The 21,645-nt window shown below is 31.7% G+C and overlaps 1 protein-coding gene across 5 annotated transcripts; it reads left to right on the top strand.

Moving 5' to 3' along the window:
- The first annotated feature begins 6,779 nt into the window (after positions 1 to 6,779).
- On the top strand, positions 6,780 to 18,705 carry LOC119673821 (G2/mitotic-specific cyclin-B-like). 5 transcript variants are annotated; one of them, XM_038084891.1, is made up of 6 exons: positions 6,780 to 7,101; positions 7,298 to 7,431; positions 7,510 to 7,757; positions 7,811 to 8,694; positions 8,749 to 9,045; positions 10,336 to 10,704. In XM_038084891.1, exons 1-5 carry the CDS (start codon positions 7,060 to 7,062, stop codon positions 9,037 to 9,039), a joined length of 1,599 nt encoding a protein of 532 aa, XP_037940819.1. In that variant the 5' UTR covers positions 6,780 to 7,059; the 3' UTR covers positions 9,040 to 9,045; positions 10,336 to 10,704. The 5 variants fall into 5 exon arrangements, with proteins under 5 accessions (XP_037940819.1, XP_037940818.1, XP_037940817.1 ...); XM_038084890.1 differs by lacking the exon at positions 10,336 to 10,704 and having other exon boundaries at positions 8,749 to 9,493; XM_038084889.1 differs by lacking the exons at positions 7,298 to 7,431; positions 7,510 to 7,757; positions 7,811 to 8,694; positions 8,749 to 9,045; positions 10,336 to 10,704 and adding exons at positions 16,744 to 16,877; positions 16,953 to 17,197; positions 17,251 to 18,140; positions 18,194 to 18,705 and having other exon boundaries at positions 6,801 to 7,101.
- Positions 18,706 to 21,645: the final 2,940 nt, after the last annotated feature.

Below are 21,645 nucleotides of genomic sequence, written 5' to 3'. Positions count from 1 at the left end.
CCATTTCCATAAATATTTCTAAAAATTTTTTTAATTCCGTGCAGTGATCGTTGCAGTTTTAAATAGTTTTTTTTTTACAAATCAGCACTTTTAGATTTTGATTTTCACGTCGAAATCGTCTTTTGATGGAACGGAACTGAGGAAAAGTTGACGAGGTTTTTCCGCTGCAGTGTGGCCACTTCGTTGGCACGTTCGCGAATGATTAAAATCGTAGCTGGAAAATTGCTTGATGTACATAGACCATCCACAGCCGCACGATCATAATTTGTCTTGCCGATCAAAAATAAAACCGAAACACGTTCGTGCTTAACTGCAGTCCACGAACGAATTCGTTTCGTCAAAGCATGAAAAATTGATCTGCTAGGGACTTGATACCACGACACAGAAATTTACAAATGTAATTTGAGGATTAAAAGACACTTGTTTCAAAATTGCTTCGTTGTGATATTTTTATTAAATGTTAATATTGCATTTTGTGCTTTATAATAATTGACTTAATTTATGTTAATTTATATAATAAATTATAAAATAATATATTTACACACTAAGTGGGAAAAGTGTATATTAACTCTATTGATACCCTATGAAGTAGTTATTTTCTTGAAGTTCTTAACAGAACAAATTAATTAATCCATGTCCATCTATTCATTTGTCAGTTTGAGTCTAAAATAGCCTATTAGATACTGCATATAGGTTTCTTAGGAGTGGAACGTTTATATTATACGTTATCACATAATGCTATACAAACAGAATTAACTAAAAAATAAAAATTGTTTAAAAATAGTTCCTATTTGGTACATATTAAATGTGGTCATCATATTTTTTAATAATAAATTGAATATCTATCGGATATTCTGATAGCTATAGTCAGCCAGTAGCGTCGCTAGGCGTCAGCAATGTCGGCCTCGCGCCCACAGGGGCCTCGCAAAAAGTTACCGACTGTGGATTCTTAATAAATATATTGAACAATTTGGTTTGATAATGGCGTCAACCATATTCGAAGTATTCTGGAATGTTTATATAGTAACCAGATTCATATTCACAGTTCCAGTGAGTATAGCTTCGATATTGCCAATCGTTTTTAAACGCGTACCAAATATTAAAATTTTATTGTTGAATTTTTGGTGTGTCCAAAAGTAACTTTCTATTTTTGATAGCACGTTCCTTTACTCGGATTTCGGTATCAACAAATTGGTTTAAAAACTAACAGAGAATTTCTTTACATTCTACTACACGTACACTAAAGTAATGAGAATAGTGGCACCTGCTACACAAATCTTCATACACGCCTTCGACATCGCTGACTATTCTTTATCACATAATCTATCGCTAAATTAAATGCTGTTATTGCCATATAGTTTACGATGTAAGAAACTAAGGGAAACTTTTACATTCTCTATTAATTCTACACAGAATTTAAGAATATATCATAAATGTCCACTCACAAAATTATAAATCTACCATAGAGATGTGTCAGAAGTAATATTTGGATCAAGAAAATTTCGGTATAAACTTCTATAAATAAGACTCAATCTAGTCGCATAACTTTTAGTTATGCTGAAAATGATATCAAATATTCACAGATTGAGACAACTTATCACCTTTTAAGAAAAATTTTGGGCCAGACGTATATTGGTATATTTCTGGAGTGTTTTGACTACGAATTTTGCTCAAACATCCCTGCTGTTTGATACCAAATTAGAAATTTGAATGAGCATGTGAAAGCAAAATATCTTGAATATTCATCTTCAAAATATTGAAAGTTTGAGTTCATATAAATCACATGATTTTGGTGACCAATTCACATCACCAAAACGTGAAATTACAAATTTGGAATATTTTGCACGAAAGAAAAAAACAAGACCATATAAGTGATGAAACCATATATCTTCCATTGTGTCGTATCTATTTAAAGCAAATACGGACGAATCACACGTCCAAGCCAAATGCCATGCTACACAGTGATTTTTGTCAGTGCAATGATCTTTGATCTTTATAGTCGCAGGGGGCTAAATCTGGAGAATATGCTGGATGGGGTAGCAGTTCGTACCCCAATTCGTGGATTTTGGCCACGAATGCTTAATCAGTACACGAAATTCACTTTTTTCCATTTTCGTAAAAATTCACGAGGTTGTCTGCTTTGTACGGCTATCAAACACCAACTGAAGACATAATTTGCTCAAAATTAGAAAGTTGCCTACTGGTAGATTACAGCTGACGGCAGAACTGTTGCATTTGGAGTAACTGCGCGGGAAATTCAAAAAGACATTGACTTATCAAACCGCCCTCGTTTCTCTATTATTATTTAATGGGAGACATATGAAGTATATACACATCCCCACTCCTTAAATGACCTCAAAATGATATTTCATAATAACAAGTGGGCTCTATTGATAGAAGATATGGACATGTATATAGCAATAGATATTGGACAGAAGCTTGTTGATTTTTTTATTGGAACTTATTTTTTTTGCTCACCAAAAAAATACAGTCAAACTTCTATACCTCGAATTTTCTAGAACTCGAACTAAATAGAGTACAACAGGGTTTAGAGAGCAAATAACATATAATTCCTTAACTCGAATTCTCCATAAGTCGAATGATGATTCGGTTTATATAAGTTTGACTGTACTTTAAAATGTTACTTCTCTCAACACCTTTTCTGTCCGTCATTCTCTCTCTCTCTCTCTTCGCCTCTGATATTGGCTAGATTAAAATATCAGCTATTAAAGGTTCAAACTATTAATATTTTTAAAATGCTGATTTAGAAAATTGGAAACCAATTTTATACTAATCTAGTAATATCTTCTACTTATAAATGGAATATAACACAGTCCAACCAATTAATCCGATTTGAAGGCAACAATTAACAAATATGCAAATTTTTTCAAAAAACTGAACTTTCGGCTGTTAATAATTTTCACTTCCAACAATAGGTCATCATTTAGTTTTGTTTTTTATGTCGCTCCAAACACTTCAGCAGTTCAACTATGAAAAGACCAAGTACGCAGAAACTCTGACCTCGAAAGACATTTTCGAAAAAACTTGTGAATTCTTAATTAGAAATGAGACTAGAAGTAGCGAACCGCACAGATACTAGTGCGTTTCTCTTCTCCGTTTGCCGCAAGTGGAAATCCATAATTTAATTTCGAAGCAAATTTCTGCCACTTTTTTGTGGATTCTGTGCACTGATATGTAAAATCTTGACACTGATCATTGTATTCATCAGAGGATATCCGTTCTTATATTTATCCGCGTTCTACTTGTAGATACTGAAATGAACACTTAAAATTTATTTTCGCATAATTAGCCACTCTAGCGCTATTTTAAACATTTTTGTGATTTGATAAGGAAACAAATGTTTCTAGCGAACGTCGATGTTATAACATAAATCTTCAGTACTTCGGAACAACACTTAGAATAAATGTCCGTAAACTTTATTCTTTCAATTTTTGAGATTGAATTAATGGTGCGGAGTGAGTCTAAATTTTAACAGAAAACAATGATGTTGCATATGTAATACGAGGTTTTTTTCATTGACAATATACTGAGAGTGAAGTTTTGACGTGTGATTACATTCAGTTTTTATCTCTGGAATCTTATTTGCACTATGGACTGATATTTTTAAATAAAAATTATAATAATTAAATGATAATTTTATTATTCTTAGTTGTGACATCTGCTTTATAGCATCGAAGTACTTCAAACACTTATGTATCTTCAGTATCAGTTGTTCAAACTTTTCTTGATATGTATCGCATCATCAAATATTTAGTTAAAGGCAGTAAGATTAATTGACTTAAAATGGCCTCCAGGTAGTATCTTTAATACCAATTTTAATTAAGATATCGTTTTTTTTAATAATTTTTTATTGCAATTTTAATCTTATCTAGAACTATATTATATTACATATGGAAACAATGCTTTACGTTAAATATTGTCGTGTCAATTTTACATTTATTACATCAAACCACTCGTCCTCTTTGACCTCCTAAGCAAGTATCTGAGTTTTACAAGGGCTGAAGCTCTGTCATTAATGTAGCTTGCCAATGACCATTCCGTTTATGTTATTGTATATTTGGAGCCTTTTTTTTCTACTCGAACTGATGAAATTTGGAAGTCCTAGTGTATATCAGTGAATCTGATGAATCAATTACTAAATTGAATTACATACATACATATTTTTGGAAATTGGACATACATATTTCCAACAAATCCTATTGATCAGTTCAAATTTAGGTGTAGCTATCATATAAGTTAAAATTTGATAAATGTAAAAGTTCGTAGATGAGCAATTTTTAGCTTAAGTAATGAGCTCCATCTAATATATAGTATAGCACTAACTGTGTCTATCTGTGTTTATATTAATAAAAATAAAACTAATCACTAAGCAGTATAAACAACAACGTTTATACATTGTTTTATTTTTATTACTTTTATTATTTCTATACTCCATTAGGAACCTAAGGAGTCTACAAAATTTTCTACTGGTTTCTATTTTGTGCTATTGCTCTCAACTCGTTCTCAACCTTCTTCAGGTCATTCATTGCTGGTCTGCCTCTACGCCTAGTCTCCTAGGGGTTCCAGGTAAGTGCAGCGCGATAACTTCATAAAGCTTACGCAGTATGTGTCCAATCAAACCATACTTATTTCTTCTTATCTCGCAGTTTACGTTCGATTGGTGTGTTATTCTCTATAAGTCTTCATTTAAAACATTCTAGGCCACCACATGCCTAATATCTTGCGCAATCATCGATTGATAAATGATTGCAATCTTCCTTCGATTTCGGAGTTAACAAGCCAGGTTTTCGATCCATATAGGTACACCGATTTGACGCATGCGTAAAGTGTTGATACGTATATTATGGACTCACAACCTAGCAAATGATACTCGCACTTTTTGAATGCGGCTATTGATGTCCTTTTTCGCACCCCCATCCACCAATAGAATACTCCCTAAGTAAGTAAAGCTCTCGGTTTCTACGATGTGATACGCATTGATTGTAATGTGAGTTGAGTTTTTGGTTTTTATACGCATTACTTCAGTTTTACTGATGTTTATCTAAAAGCCAACCTTCGATGATTCGTCTTGTAATTCATTAATTTTCAACTGCATTTGCGGATGTAAGTGCGAAAGCAGTAATTTTCTTCACGATTCGATTCAACTACACAAAATGAATGTGGGTTCTGTTTCAAAACTGATGGAATTCAGAACCGGATTGTAAAACTAGTTCTTAATGTAATTAGCTAATGAGTAATACTGCCTAAATGACCTTAGTGGAAACATGGTATAAGTTGGAAAGCACGAAAGTTCTTCCTACGTTTAATCAACTTCATTAGCAATCTAAATTAAGTAAACCGCTTTAATGGTGACAATAGTAATATGCTATTAGACAAGCAAAGATGATTAAAATAAAAATATTAAAATCCGTTTGAAACCTAGCGGTTGTTACACTATCCATGCCAAAAATTAAACTAGACATGTAATGCTCTGGATGAGAGCATAATTACATATATATAGCGAAATTTGTTTAATTATGTATAAATTTCTTAATTCTAGTCATTATATTCTTATCATTATATTCTTTTTACAATATTATGTTATTTAGTGATGAAACTGTTATCTATATATTACCTTAATTATTCGTAGTTATTAAATATGATTTAATTACCTTAGCTAATCATAATGTGTGAAATATATATGACCACAATAATTTGGATAAACCGATTTATTGATAAACAACAAAATAATTACTATCTTGGTATAAAAAATACTCAACTCTGCTTTGAATATTCTTTCATTTCTTAATTCAGAGCATTAAGTTCTAAAAATAATATCATGTTTCCACTGCAGCTAAACTAACAAAAGGTATTGGAAGGTATTTCGTTAATCAAATTAAGACTTGATCGTTTTCATTGGTATAAGTTGATTATTGCATGTGGAAGAATTTCTATGTGTCAGAAATTTCTGTAAAAGTTCTAAGAGAGCGTTCCTTTATTTACATTTCAATTATAAGCAGATGATATTTAGTTTTGTATCGTTAGCAAAAATTAATTAATTCAGCATACAAAGCGTAAAATATGCAAACAATTTAATATAAGTATAACGTTTATGAAATTGTTCACAACATGAATAAACCAATAAGTGTATACCGAAAACGATGATATACATTCATCAAAAAAAATTAATAGTTATTAAAAAACAATGAAAAACATATCTTTTCTCTATATATCTATTGAGAATTTAATTTATGAAAACAAAAAATTTTATTAAATACTAATACGTATTTCAATTTGTCATTGACTTTTTGAATTCTCATTGCTATCCTCTTGAAATAAATAAAAACAAAAAAAATTATATATATAATTGATAAATTAAATCATTTATTTATATTTAATATATATCTATTACATGTTCATTTAAAAAAAACGAACATTTTATTAAATATTTACATTTTACATATAAAACATGACAAATATTTCAAATTTTGATCATTTTTAAGGGTTACATTCGACATTTTCAGTGTAATTTTCAATGATATAATCGTAATCTTTAATGATATAATCTTCTAAAGCACAAAAGCATGGTTAATTAAAAATCATTAGTGACTCTCATTAAATTAACTGGTCTGTAATGTTAACATACTATAAGAGTATGTTACTCAGACTTGAGTAACTTTTATTTAACAGTTACTCAAGTAAATCACTTGTGTAAGCAAGGTATATATATAAATTATTTATTATTATTAAAATCAAATTTGAATATGGCAGTTCCATTATCAAGTGTCATTTAATGACTGAGCGAAATATGTCAAGTGAACATATGAAATTTAACGAAGAATATAAGCGCGACGAACATTTTGAACTTTTTGCTTCCAAAAAGATTTGAAAAGGCAAAGTCGAAGTCGATAGAAAAAAAGTAAATTAAAAACTTTGGTGCCAAATAGTTCATATTTTTGAACTTTTTTTTTTTATTGAAGTCGTAAGATCCGGCATTGTGTCGAAAATAAAGTAATTTTGTTAAAAAAATTCATATTAAATCGATTAAAAAACAATAAAATGGATGCACTTGTGGGAGTATCAAAAATTAGAGTCGACGAGGTAAGCTCAATTTTGTTTAATAGCCAAAGTGATAGCGACGCCATTATGTTTGCACCAATAAATCCCGTTTATATGCGCATAATTTTGTTTTGGTACTTGCGGCACAATTTTTCTAATATTCATTTTGTTATTGTATAAAAACGAATATAAAAAATAAAAGAAATGACTAAAGTAGAATTTATATATTGTTTTACAGAATGATGCAGAAAAGTACAACAGAAGCAAAAAGGTTCAACCAGCCGCTGAAAGAATAAAGCGCGCTGCTTTAGGTGATCTGCAGAATCGTGCAGTATTGCGGCCCAATTCTGGGAAGGATGCTGTACAAAAAAGGTGCGTTATATTTCAAATAATTACATTTATTTTATATAGAGTATAAATATTTTAATTATTTTAATTTAATTCAAGCAGTACTGCAAATGCAAAGCTGCAGGCTGCCCTACGCGGCACCAAAGCACGCGTTGATAGTCGTTGGAAGAAAACTACAGCCAGTTCTACAAACAACGCAGCTGAGTTAGAAAATAATGTTATAGACCAACGAAAAGTTGTAACCCATTCAAATTCTGTACGTTTGGGTATCAATGCTCTACAGGCAGTAGAGCAAAAAGTCAAGACGTTGTCCACAAAAGCGGTAGAAAATAAACCACAAAAGTTGGAAGGTATTGATACCTACTTTTTTAATCCTGAAGTATTCTTATACATTTAATTTTAGTTGCCAAAATAAAAACAACGGATGTTGAAAAAACCCAAACAGTTTCCATTGTGCCTAGATTACGTGGAGAAGATAGTCAGTTATCGCAAATATCACTGAATAAAATAAAAGCAGCCATTTTGTGTGATGCTAACAAAGAAAAATGTAAACCAACAGCTATAGTTCACGCCCAACAAACACATAAACTTATAGAAACTGTTTCTGTTGGTACCACAGCCAGACAAGGCCCAATAACCAGCAACATTACTTCGCGATACTACGAATTATTTAAACCTTTCTTACATTCTACCAAAATAATAAGTGTCATCGAAGACATTGATGCGACGGATGCAAATATATTAATACTAATATCAAATTATGTTAACGAAATTTATGATTATCTGTACAGTTTGGAAGATAGTTTCGCTATAACTGAAAATCATCTTGGAAATCAACAGGACGTTACTCCAAATATGCGTGCTGTACTCGTAGATTGGATAAACGAAGTACATTTGCAATTCCACCTCGTACCTGAGACATTTCAAATGGCAGTAACTATTATTGATCGATATTTACAAGAAGTTAATGATACAAAACGTTCAGAGTTACAACTAGTAGGAGTAACAGCTTTGTTCCTTGCTACCAAGTATGAGGAAATCTTTCCATCTTCTTTAGTAGATTTTATATACATCACCGATAATACGTACACAGCTAAACAGATTCTACAAATGGAGAGAAAAATTTTCAAAACAATCAATTGCAATTTATCGCGACCATTGCCAATACATTTCTTGCGTCGGCTTTCAAAAGCAGCTAAAGCTACAGATAGACATCATACAATGTCTAAGTACTTTCTAGAACTAATTTTAGTTGATTATAATATGGCAGCGTATAAGCCATCTAAGGTATGTTAAATATTTTTTAATAGTCTAAACCAAATTTATATATTTCTTTTCTAGGTTGCTGCAGCCTCGGTATTTTTAACACTACATTTGCTCAACGGAAATGCAAATGCAGCAACTGGTTTTAATGACGCACATTGGACTCCAACTTTACGTCATTACTCACGCTATAGTGCAACTGATTTACGTCCAATAACTATGAAGATCGCTGCTATAGCAAGAAATGCTCCGAACGCTAAGTTAAAAGCTGTTTACTCTAAATATCAATTATCAAAGTTCGATAAAATTTCACTTCGTTCCGAGCTCTACGGTGCACTAATGGACTCTATCATTAATAGCAAGGAATAGTTTTCCGTAACTAATATATATTTTTCAGCACAAATTGTTATATTTTTTAATTTACATTTATCTCGCCTTATATCTTGCATAGTTATTGCGTTGTTATATTGTTTTATTTTAATATAAATTTAGTTTAAAATTAAGAACCATGAAAATGAGTGACAATATTATGTTTTGTTTGTTGAATCTAAAATGCATGATTTATACTTGCTTATTCCAAAACCTCACATTAATTATACACAAATTTTTAAACATCAAGTTATGGTATAAGCAAAACCATTGACTGTTGTTATATCTGAATACTGTAAAAATTGTCAGGCCTATTCTGAATCGCATGGGAATGGGAGTTTGTTCCCTGTTCCCAAGTTTGCTATTCTGAATAATTTGTTTTGTTCCCTGGGAGTATATATTTTCTCTTGCAATTTTTGAATACCAAATATGCTACGTTTAACTTAACTATTTGAAACAAATAAATTTATAATTCTTACTACTAATTTTAGTTAATATTTTAAGTTTGAAAACTGAATGTATTTATATTAATATTAGTGATAGTTTTTATTAATTAAGATTTTAGTGTTTTAGAAATTTCAAATAAAAGCCAATAAAACAATGATTTTGTTTTCAATTCCTCTCAACGTAAGGAATTGATATTCTGTAAGGTCTAACCTTATAGATCTGTCAAGAAATATTTTAAATATACGATATATTAATAACCTAATCAGCATATATTATTTAAATAGTTTATTTATGTTTATAAACAGCACGGAACTGAAATGGTCTCACTTATTAATAACCCTGCATGTATTCTAATTAAGTACATTACTACCTTGCATTTCCATTGTCAGTATTACCCGTACTTATTACACATTATTTATTTATTATTTATAGAATAGAAAGAAAGAAACCTTGACTTAACTTACTTCCATAATAACAACATTTCCAGTTGAATATCGGAGTAAACTTAACTAAGTAAAACTAGATATTTACATCGTTAGCTATTTTACATTGTAAAATAAAGTCATAAGTTTATTTGTTAAAATTTTTTATATAATATATCACCACTAGATCTCTCATTGTATGTTTCTGAGCTGAGCTAAGCATAAACAGTATGCGTAAGTAGAGTGAAAGGGTTGTTTACTTCGCAAATAAATTCAGTTAATGATGGAGAGGACTTTATACTTTAATTGAAAATATAATATATAGTACTATATAGTAATTAATTAATTAGTTAATATAAATCATATAAAAACAATAGATTAAGTTTTTGTGTTTAAATTCAAATTGTTTTTTTTTTCTTAATTGTAGATATTTTGCACTTAAACACTCAACGTTGGACCGAAGAAACCATTGCATCGGCCAGAGGACCAGAGATTTCAGAACATTACAGCAATTACTGTAGTATTATCGAGATTGTGGCATTAGAAGTCTGTCCAAATATATGCGAAGCTCCTGAAAGTGGTCGTCTGAGAGAGCCGATGACACAACTATTTTTGCCACTAGTCTATTTATTAAATAGTCTACTAATATGTATTTGTTATAATTTATGAATTTATGCACCAAAAATTTCAAAAATTATGAACAACTTGAATATATTATAACATTCGTTTTTTATAAAGAATACTAGGTGACCCCGCGAACTTCGTACCGCGTAACAGTCAATAAATGTTATATTAAATTATAGGTAAACTAAATTTAGAAATTTATTAACGTAATAAAATGAATACAAAAACTTTATTGTATTCAATAGTTTATTAGGAGATTGATATATAATTAATTATTTTAATGGTCTGTCAGCAAGAACCTATGGGTTGCACTCCGATTGATTCTCTTCAATAAAGAACCTTGTGATGTCCGATATTTTTTGTTTTTTTATCAGGCGCAAGAACAAATAAAGCAGATGGTTTGCCTACACGTGAACATGCCACGTACAATTGACCATGTGAAAAACTAAAGGATTGGCCTTGTGATTTATTTATAGTCATAGCGAATGCAAGCCGAATAAGAAATTGAATTCGTTTAAACTCAAAGGGCATAACGATTGAGATCATTGGAATCTTCGGAATGAGAACTTCATCACTTTTGAATTTTCCTTTGAGTATCATTGCGTGAATCACATTGGCCATCAGTTTTGTTATCACTAAACGCGTTCCATTGCATAGTTTTGGTTGGTTTAGATTTCGAAGCATAATGACTACCGAACCAATCTTTAATTGTAAATTGTGCGGTGGTTAGGCAGGCACATCCAAGGAGTTCAAAAATTCAGTTGGATAGTTGGTAGCTTCTTCTTCGTTTGTTACACACTCAATAGATTTGAATGTATGCAGAGTACCAACGATTTGATTTTGAATTACAAAGTTTAAGTCATTCACATCTTTGTTCTTAGCTGCCAAAATTGCTCGCTCACTCAACCATTTTTTATTTTTATAATTATCAATGATGTTCGGAAATACTTCATTGATGAGTTCGTCTTTTGATGAGACGAAATTGCAAAAATTTGAAGGAAATGCAATTATTCCGCTCGATTCACACGGCCATTTCCGATTAACAGCAATTGCTTGGAGAACTCTTCAGCAGATGTATCGTTGACCAATGCAACTCTCATGTTTGTTACCAGCTGAAGTTTCTTCACATAGCGCCAAAGATTTGATGATTTAAGGCAAGCATTTATTTCGTCGGCAGCAGTCGATTTTGGAATGACTGGGAGTGTTTGGCGAAAATCGTCAGACAGTAAAATCATTGCGCCTCTAAAACATCTCGAGTCATTGCGGAGATCTTTCAATATTCTGTCAAGTGCTTCTAATGCGCGTTTGTGCGCCATTGTGCATTCGTCCCAGATGATGATTTTAGATGCTACTAAAACTTTAGCCATTGCAGAATGCTTCGCAATATTACATATCGGTTGCTCGGTAGTTTGAAAGTTTAACGGCAATTTTAACGCTGAATGAGCCGTACGGCATCCTTCTAACAATGTAGCCGCTATTCCAGAAGAAGCAACTGCTACCGCAATGTCGGAATATCGCGCGAACAGGGGCCAAAATTAATGACATGAGGAATGTTTTACCAGTCCCACCGGGGGCGTTCAGGAAAAAAAGCCACCATTTTCTTCATCAATCGCTTTCATTAATGTTAAACTTCCTTCTGTTGCGGATTCAATAGAGGTACATTAGTTTGAACTGATTGGTCTAATTCATGTCGATCATATTCACGTTCACGTTCCATTTCTCAATTAAATGCGTTATTTATTCCACGATCAGGAGCTGGCATTCCTAATCTGACCAACAAACTACCGCAGGTATGGTAACATATGTCTTCGATCAAGAGCAAAGCCTGATTATGCATTTCATCATTCACCTCAAGATCGGGATTTCTTGAACTGACACGAATTCTATGTAAAATGTCTTCTGACATGTTATCCTTATATTTGTTCCACAGATCACGTGGATTCGATGGGAAGCATGTCGAAATTATTATAGCAAATAATGCGCGTATCTGACTTGGAGATGCAGAAACAATTGCTTCAGCGGTTGTCGTGTCCCAATGAGTATCATTTTCAAGCAAATTAAGCTCTTGACATCCAGCACGAAACGTTGGCCACTCTATACCATTAACAGTTCGTAGTGATTTAAATGATGGTGGCCCACGAACATTTACCAGTAACAACCGCAGATAGAAGCATTCATCATTCTTCGGATGAACTGTGTAAATGCGACCAAGAGCATTAGTAGAGCGAACACCCGGATGACCAGGAACTACATCGCCTTGCTTCCGACGTTGAAATTTCTTCAATGAAGCATTCCAAGTATAATAACGTGGCATTCCCGAGTAAAGCAACGTCCGTGCAAACGGATCGCTTTGGCAAATCACAAAGAAACTGGTTAATGTTGTCTCTGTAGGTGTTTCAGCTCGTTGAGCAGCATTCGACTGGGTAAAATATACTCGTTGACCATTTTCTAGATGTACAGCCAAATGTAAAACAGTGGGATGACGTTCGTGAATAGGGAATGCGAATATACGCCAAATCGCTTCATTGCAGTTCACATATCTACCAACTTGATGCCGCGTAATTTCATCGTTGGTATTTGAGGTTTGGATGCCAAAAACTGCCATATCGCTGCCTTTCGTAACATATTTACAGATGTATTTGATGGACTTCACGGAATTGCAATACTCAACATTGCAATGTGTCTTGAATGTTTTAGATAGAAGTGGCGAATATGGAACAATCCAACTGTTATCAGCCACGAAATCCTTTCCTTTCACTTTCATTTTGAAAGTTCGACCTTTATCGCTGGGTGATCGTCGCCGATACAGTGGATACCATCGTTGCCAGTGAGGGTCTCCGCCGTGAATTTTCGTGGATACCGTTTGGAGCACTTGCCATCGGTCATGTATGGTGATTCTTGGTTGATGGCGCCACACGGACCATGAATCATGTTTGTAATTATAACATCATATAGGCCAGTATCGGTTTCGCGATTAGGAATCTCGGCACATATGATATCATCTATTTGATCTGGCCGAATTCATACCAATGAGGCTCCTTTCTCGTACGATTTCTCGTTCTTCTTCAGTGGATGCATGCGTAATGGTTCGATGCCTAATTGCATTACGGCTTTGTTGAGAAAGATTAGACTTTCTGGGTGGCGGCATTATTAATATTTAACACTCGCGTAAAACAAACAAATCGATACTTTCACTTCATATATTGGTAACAATATTTATTTATTATATTTGAATTTATTATATTTGAAATTTGAAATTTGAAATATTTGAAATATTTGAAAAAAAAATTTTAAAAGAAATCAAACTGTCTAACTGTCAACAGTTTGAAACAGCATTTACAAATTTATTATTTTTGCTAAAATTAGTGGATTTTTCCAATATTTTATAATGTATTCTGCTATTCGGAGCGGAGACGATTCCAACAAATCAAAGATAATTAAAATCGGTTCAGCCGTTCTTGAGTTATGAGTGGTGTAACTAACACGACTTTCTTTTATGTATATAGATAAGTATGTCCTCGCAAATATATTGGGCTTTTAACGTGATATATTGATATAACTTAATAAGTGTGTGACATTCTATTAATTAACAGTTTTAATTTTCGTTAATCTATAAAAATTAATTATATTTATATATCAATAAAGTAATAATGCCAGATCACCGGCTGCCCAAAATTCGTCGTAAAACACCTACTCCAATCCAGATCGCAGTTCTTTGCTCAATAGGATGCACTTGCTGACGAATACAGCAGTTCCCCTTATCCTACTGAAACAGCTTCGTGGCGCCAATGGCAAACACAAATACTCCAAAATATTGACCTCAGCTCGAGAACCTAATTTGAAAGACAAGACTTTAAGACTTTTCATATTGCATTTTATAAAAGATACGTAGGTTTTAAATTTAAAGTACATAATATGTATGTACTTCAAATAAAATATTAAACCTATTTATAAAATAAAACAGTTTTTCTAAGAAAGGTATGTGTCTTAATCGAGAGTTTATATGGAAGCTATATCTAGATTTAAACCCATTTGAAAATAATTTTGTACGTTGTCTTTTGCAAATATCAGTACTGTATACACCAAATTCCATTTGAATACCTTTATTAAAAACGGAGAAACCTCATATCGGATTGTTAAGTTTATATCACAGCTACAAGAAATAGACGTCCAATTTGAATCAAATCAAATGGTTGTCACCATTTAAGTATGTGTGTAAAGTTTCATTCGAAGAGTTCAAAAGCTGAGAGAGTAGTTTGAACTGAAAAAGTATATATATACTGTACTGATATATACTTAATGGTATTTCCGATGTTTCCTTTACTGCGTTACGAAAATCTTGACAAACCTTATATACCCTTTTCACATTTTTCGTGTAAAGAGTATAAAAAGAGTTAGAATTTGCTTACAGGCCTAAAAAATGTAGTTACGCCATTGATCTTAAGGTCGCTGAGGATGTTATTCGTGGCACCGTGGATGTAACATAGCACCTTGAAAAGTGTTCTCAGAGCCGTTTCGACATATAATTTTTTTTTGTATAATATACGTAAAAGTCGGAACAGTAAGCATATGTGAATTTAAAAACATCGAGTGTGCATTTTAAAATTAGTTTTTTTTTTTTTCAAATCTACTATCATTCATTAAAAACATAAAATCATATAATCAATAAATTCGTTCAATATAAAGTATTCAGTTGTGAGAGATTTTACAATGGGACGAGCACGGGAATTAAACAGGAAAAGCGTAATATTTATACTTTATTTATTGTTTATTATATATTATCAACTCATATAACACAAACGTTCACCTAAAATAGGTGTTGATTTGACTTTTTATTTGTATCATGAGGCGTTTTCGGTGGCTCGCAAGTGTGGTACAAAATGCATGCTGGGCTATATTGGCTACGTGCGACATTGGCATCACTGGTGCAATCTGTCAAGTGTTATGTTTTGGCAAATAGCAAATTTCCAATGAAGGTTCACAATAGTTCGTTTATTCCGCGTTGGTAACACTTTTATTTTTATTGGCTGATGTGTTGGGTCAATATACCTATACTAGCCGAAGTAGTATAGTATAGTAATATAGGTCTATACTGGTACATATCGGCCAGTATAGACCAGTAATTTGCTATTTTTTGCTAAACTTGGGACCAACCGAAAAGGCGTATAATTAAGTTCATGTCATTTGACGTTTATTTTATATGGTAAAATTTATTTTTTCCTGCTACATTTTGTGATCCAAGGACTACTGTTAATAGATGTCTGGTAATATTCGGAACAACTGTATAGTTAGCCCAGAGATTCACTCATAAAACTTTTTTTGGATTTTAAAAATTACTTTAATATTAACGCCTTTTCTATTTAAAGTGGATTTATTTATTATAAGACATAAAATTTGTTCTTATTCTCACTTGGAGTTTTGGCCATTTTTTTTGTTAATGTTTACACATAATTTTTTTGTTATATTAGAAAGAAATCATAAGCGACAACCATAGAGATATTGAATAAAATAAAAATATTTCTTGATTCTAAATTTTATTACTATATTGTTTTATAATAGCTTATGTTATTAATTTGTTTTTATTCATTCAATATTATCAATTTCTATGAATTCATTTAAATATATTAACGAAATAATTTTTATGCAAACTGAATACGAATGAAGCAATTCCTTGAAATACTCTACAGTTTTATAGTTATTGCAATCATACTTTATTACCAACTGTCAATACAAATAAAGCGAAGTATGTCATTTAAACACAAAATATTTAACGAAGAATATAAGCGCGGCGAACATTTTGAACTATTTGCTTCAAAAAAATATTTGCAACGGCGGAGTGAGCATCGATAGGGGTGTATATGTTTTTCGTTTTAACATTTAGTTTCAGTTTTATATAATCTATACTAGTTTTGGTGATAAAAAACTTTGTCTAACATTACATATTAATTTGATTAAAAAACAATATAATGGATGCACTTGTAGGAATATCAAAAATTACAGTCGACGAGGTAAGCGCAATTTTGTTTAATAGCCAAAGTGATGGCGACGCCATTATGTTTGCAGCTATAAATCCCGTTTATATGCGCATAATTTTGTTTTGGTACTTGCGGGACAATTTTTCTAATATTCATTTCGTTATTGTGCAATAAGAAATAATAAATAAAAATAAAAAAAGAAATGTCTAAAGTAGAAGTTATATATTGTTTTACAGAATGATGCAGAAAAGTACAACAGAAGTAAAAAGGTTCAACCAGCCGCTGAAAAAATGAAGCGCGCTGCTTTAGGTGATCTGCAGAATCGTGCAGTATTGCGCCCCAATTCTGGGAAGGATGCTGTACAAAAAAGGTGCGTTATACTTCAAATAATTACATTCATTTTATGTAAAGTATTAATATTTTAATTATTTCAATTTAATTCAAGCAATACTACAAATGCTAAGCTACAGGCTGCCCTACGCGGCACCAAAGCACGTGTTGATAGTCGTTGGAAGAAAACTACAGCCAGTTCTACAAACAACGCAGCTGAGTTAGAAAACAATGTTATAGACCAACGAAAAGTTGTAACCCGTTCAAATTCTGTACGTTTGGGTATCAATGTGCCTGCAGAGCAAAAAGTCAAGACGTTGGCAACAAAAGCGGTGGAAAATAAACAACAAAAGTTGGAAGGTATTGACACATACTTTTTTAATCCTGAAGTATTCTTATACATTTAATTTTAGTTGCCAAAATAAAAACAACGGATGTTGAAAAAACCCAAACAGTTTCCATTGTGCCTAGATTACGTGGAGAAGATAGTCAGTTATCGCAAATATCACTGAATAAAATGAAATCAACTATTTTGCGTGATACAAACAAAGTAATAAACCAAAATAGCAAGCCAACAGCTATAGTACAAGCACAGCAAACAAATGGAGATGTGGAAAGTATTGCTGAGACCGCAACAAAACAAACACGAGGAAATGAAAAGATTGCTTCACGACACTGTGCATTACTTAAACCTCTATCGCATTCCAGCAAACTGATTAGTGCCATCGAAGATATAGATGCAAACGATGCAAATACATTAATACTTATTTCTGATTATGTTAACGAAATTTATGATTATCTGTATTCTCTGGAGGACAAATTGGCTATTACCGAAAATCATCTTGAAGGTCAAAAGGAAGTCTTTCCAAAAATGCGTGCAATACTTATGGATTGGATAAATGAAGTACATTATCAAATACATCTAATACCTGAAACATTTCAAATGACGGTAGCTATCATTGATCGTTATTTGCAAAATGTTAAGGATACAAAACGTTCAGAGTTACAACTTGTAGGAGTAACAGCTTTGTTTATTGCTACTAAGTTTGAAGAATTGTATCCTCCTCCTTTAAGTGATTTGATATACACTACCGATAATACGTACACAGCTAAACAGATTTTACAAATGGAGTTAAAAATCTTTCAAGCAATCAACTGCGATTTATCGCGACCATTGCCAATACATTTTTTGCGTCGGTTTTCAAAAGCAGCCAAAGCTGAAGATAGACATCATACAATGTCTAAGTACTTTCTAGAACTAGTTTTAGTTGATTATAATATGGCAGCGTATAAGCCATCTCAGGTATGCTTTTTTTTAAAATAATCTGGACTTAAATTAATTGAGCGCTTTTGTAGGTTGCTGCAGCCTCGTTATTCTTAGCACTACATTTACTCAACGGAAATGCAAGAGCAGCAACTGGTTTTAATGACGCACATTGGACTCCAACTTTACGTCATTACTCACGCTATAGTGCAACTGATTTACGTCCAATAACTATGAAGATCGCTGCTATAGCAAAAAATGCTCCGAACGCTAAGTTAAAAGCTGTTTACTCTAAATATCAATCGACAAAATTCGATAAAATTTCACTTCGTTCCGAGCTCTACGGTGCACTGATGGACTCTATAATTAATAGCAAGAAATAGTTTTACAAAACTTTATTTTTAAGTTATTTTAATATTTAATTTTAGCAAAATTTGTTAATTTATTTTTTTATGTACTGTATTTCATACTATATTTTGCATGGTTTTTGCTTTGTTATATTGTGTTAATATTTTTTTTGATTCCAATACTAAAAAGGACGACACATGTAAAGGCTTAAGTAATGTAGTGTTTAATGGACATTAAAATGCAATACTTATTGGTACTTGTTGCAGAGTTTTCTATTAATTGTTAACAAATTCTAAATGCCAAGTTTAGTCTAAACACAAGTAATATTAAGTATACAATTACTGACAACTGTCAAATTTGTGTAATATATAAATTATATTTTATACATTTTAATTTGCGCTTTAAATATAATAAATATAATTCAATATTTCATACTAATTACAATTTTTTACACAAATGAATGATGTGTTTTATACTATAAAAGCTTATAATTATAATATATTTATATCAGTGTTTGTGATAACGCTTAAGGTAGTTAAAATTTTTATATTTTAGTAATTTAATAATTTTAAATAAAGGTTAATAAAAATGACTTGATTTTTTTAAATTTCTTGTGGAATTAGAAATCATAATGATTTGTGATAGCGATCTTAAGTATCGAATATTCTAAACACTTTAAGTATACTCATTTGACTTACAAATGTTAGCTTACTTAAAAATTCACTTTCATCCCATATATATACCGAGAGTAATAGATATGCTATCATCCTTAGTGTATAAAAAAAATATTCTTCAAGTTTTAACCAATATTTTTGATACTTTATATTTATTTATTGATCATCTTTATATAACGTTTATTTAGTTATATTCAAACGTAAGTAGTGAACGAACCTTCATTACGGTAAAGCGAGATAAGGTCCTTTATTTAACTTCAATTGTCTCTAAACCAGACTAAAACCACTTAGGAGCATTTCTACTGTTTAGATGCACTCATTTGAAAATTTCCTTATTCTACCAACTTAGTTTACACCGAATGCTATACAACCACGCAATAGCACAGAGAGTGTCCAGTCTAGAAACGTTTCTCAATGATATATTTATAGTCTCCATACAACTACAAAGCTCACGGGAAAATAATCACTCTAATTATACAATTTATAAATATAAATAACACTATCATATTAATCTTAGGCTACTTACAATACAATCATATAAACATATCTGATAGAAGCCATAAGACGGTATTCCGGCTCCTCTCATACTGGAATATATTTTTCAGCAACTAACTTTTTTCAATCAACAAAGCAGCTAGTGTTGTTGATTAAACAATTCCAATCTAATCGTTTTCTTAACTCCAAAAATACTCGAAAAATCAACCCATCTTTGAAAAGTCTTTCTGAGTACAGTAAATATTGTGAACCATGAAATAATCTGATCAGAACTCCACTCCTTAACAAATAAACTTCTGAACACTCCTTAAACAACACTCCTTAACAAATAAACTTTCATCAAGTAAAATTGTTTTTTTTTTTTTGATTAAATTAGGTCTCTACTAATTCTCAAATCCCTATCTTAGAATAATCTGAAAAACAACATTGGTGAAAGGATCGGATTAAAAGCGTGTTTTAATATAGCTGTATAAATTCATAAAGCACGATTGTGTCCTTATATGTTTGTTGGCTTAGATGAACCTAAGTCACCTAAGTACCGTATTAAGTCTATCTACTCTCCTGATTACTGGAATGAAGTTTCCGCTTTGCTGTGGAAATCTCAATTCATTCCTAAGAGGTGGTTTTAATAGGTTCAATGACCTTAAATGTTAGCAGTGAAATGAATCTTTCTATTTAGTTTACCTGAAACCCTTTTATGGATTATATCGACAATGATTGCCGATTTTTTAGTCCTAACAAAGCAAATAATTCTAGCTAAATCATTATACTTTCTACTTCATGTGTATGGACAATCTTTCATACTTATCAGTGGCCTTACGTCACCCAAATGGTGTAGTCGTATTTTTATGTGGCTTAAAACTTGAAAATAATTGCTCAGTGGGGATTTCAATCAGAGATACTCAAATTATTCTTCTGAATAGCGAGTAACGTCTTTAAGTCATAAATTGTTGCAATCAAATGGTTTGGTCAAAATGAAATATTTTGCTAGAATATTTATTTCTATTATTTGTCAGGTAGCGATTGAATCACAAGCTGTCTTTTTTACCAGAATCGGGACACTAATATACTGCTATAACAAAACCCATTAACTGTAAACTAATATTGAAATTAATAATGTATTAATAGCAGGAATATAAGTATTTATATACATATATGTAGGTATATATTCTACTTTAGAGAATAATTCTATTAGTTTGTGGTCAATCTGTTTCCCACGTACCCATTGACTCCCGTCTGTACACTCCCTTTCATAAAAATGCTATATATTAACTGTTTCAATAAAATATCAAACAATTTAAAAAAAAAAATAATTATACAATTTAAGGGAGAACCCTGGACTAACCACCGTTCTCATTTAGACAAGTTCAATTTTAATATTATAATTTCCAAAAATAATGTACGGACTATAAAACCTAAAAATATTTTTTAATACCACTAGTGATAAATATTTGGTAATATTCAAAATAACTGTATTGTCAGCCAAAAATTAACTTAATTAAAAGAAAATTAAAGTAGTTAAATTTTTTTCTTCACCATGAAACCTTTTCTCTATGGAAAAATGGGTCGTTTGTCATTAAGGTACTAAATTATTCAAATAAAATATAATCATAGAAAATATTATTTAGAAATTACTTTATATTAAAACTACAATATTTGTGGCCCCTTTACTCCTCATAGGATCTATTGGAACTAATATATATAAAAACTATAACATTTGCAATCCTCGTCACGCTCCGCATATTTCACTAACAGAAAATCAGAAATTCTACTCAAAGACTCCGAATGTGGGCTGGGCTCCAAACAAAAAATTTGTACAAGAAATGCGCCAAAAATCCAAAATTTAAATAAAAAATAAATAAATAAATTTTGAGTAAATTACATTGTCACAAAATTACGGACGCACGTTCCAAAATTAATTGAAGTGAAAAATTAAGCAGAAATTCTTCGGAAACATTTTTGTGTTTGTTGTGCGGCTCTTATGTGCGCTGCGTGATGTGTGCTGTGGCGGTTGCCATCGATTGTGG

Source organism: Teleopsis dalmanni, chromosome 2 (assembly GCF_002237135.1).
Source record: "Teleopsis dalmanni isolate 2A chromosome 2, ASM223713v2, whole genome shotgun sequence".
Lineage (NCBI taxonomy): Eukaryota > Metazoa > Arthropoda > Insecta > Diptera > Diopsidae > Teleopsis > Teleopsis dalmanni.
The sequence above is the reverse complement of the archived record's forward strand: the minus strand, read 5'-3'. Positions and strand labels throughout refer to the sequence as shown.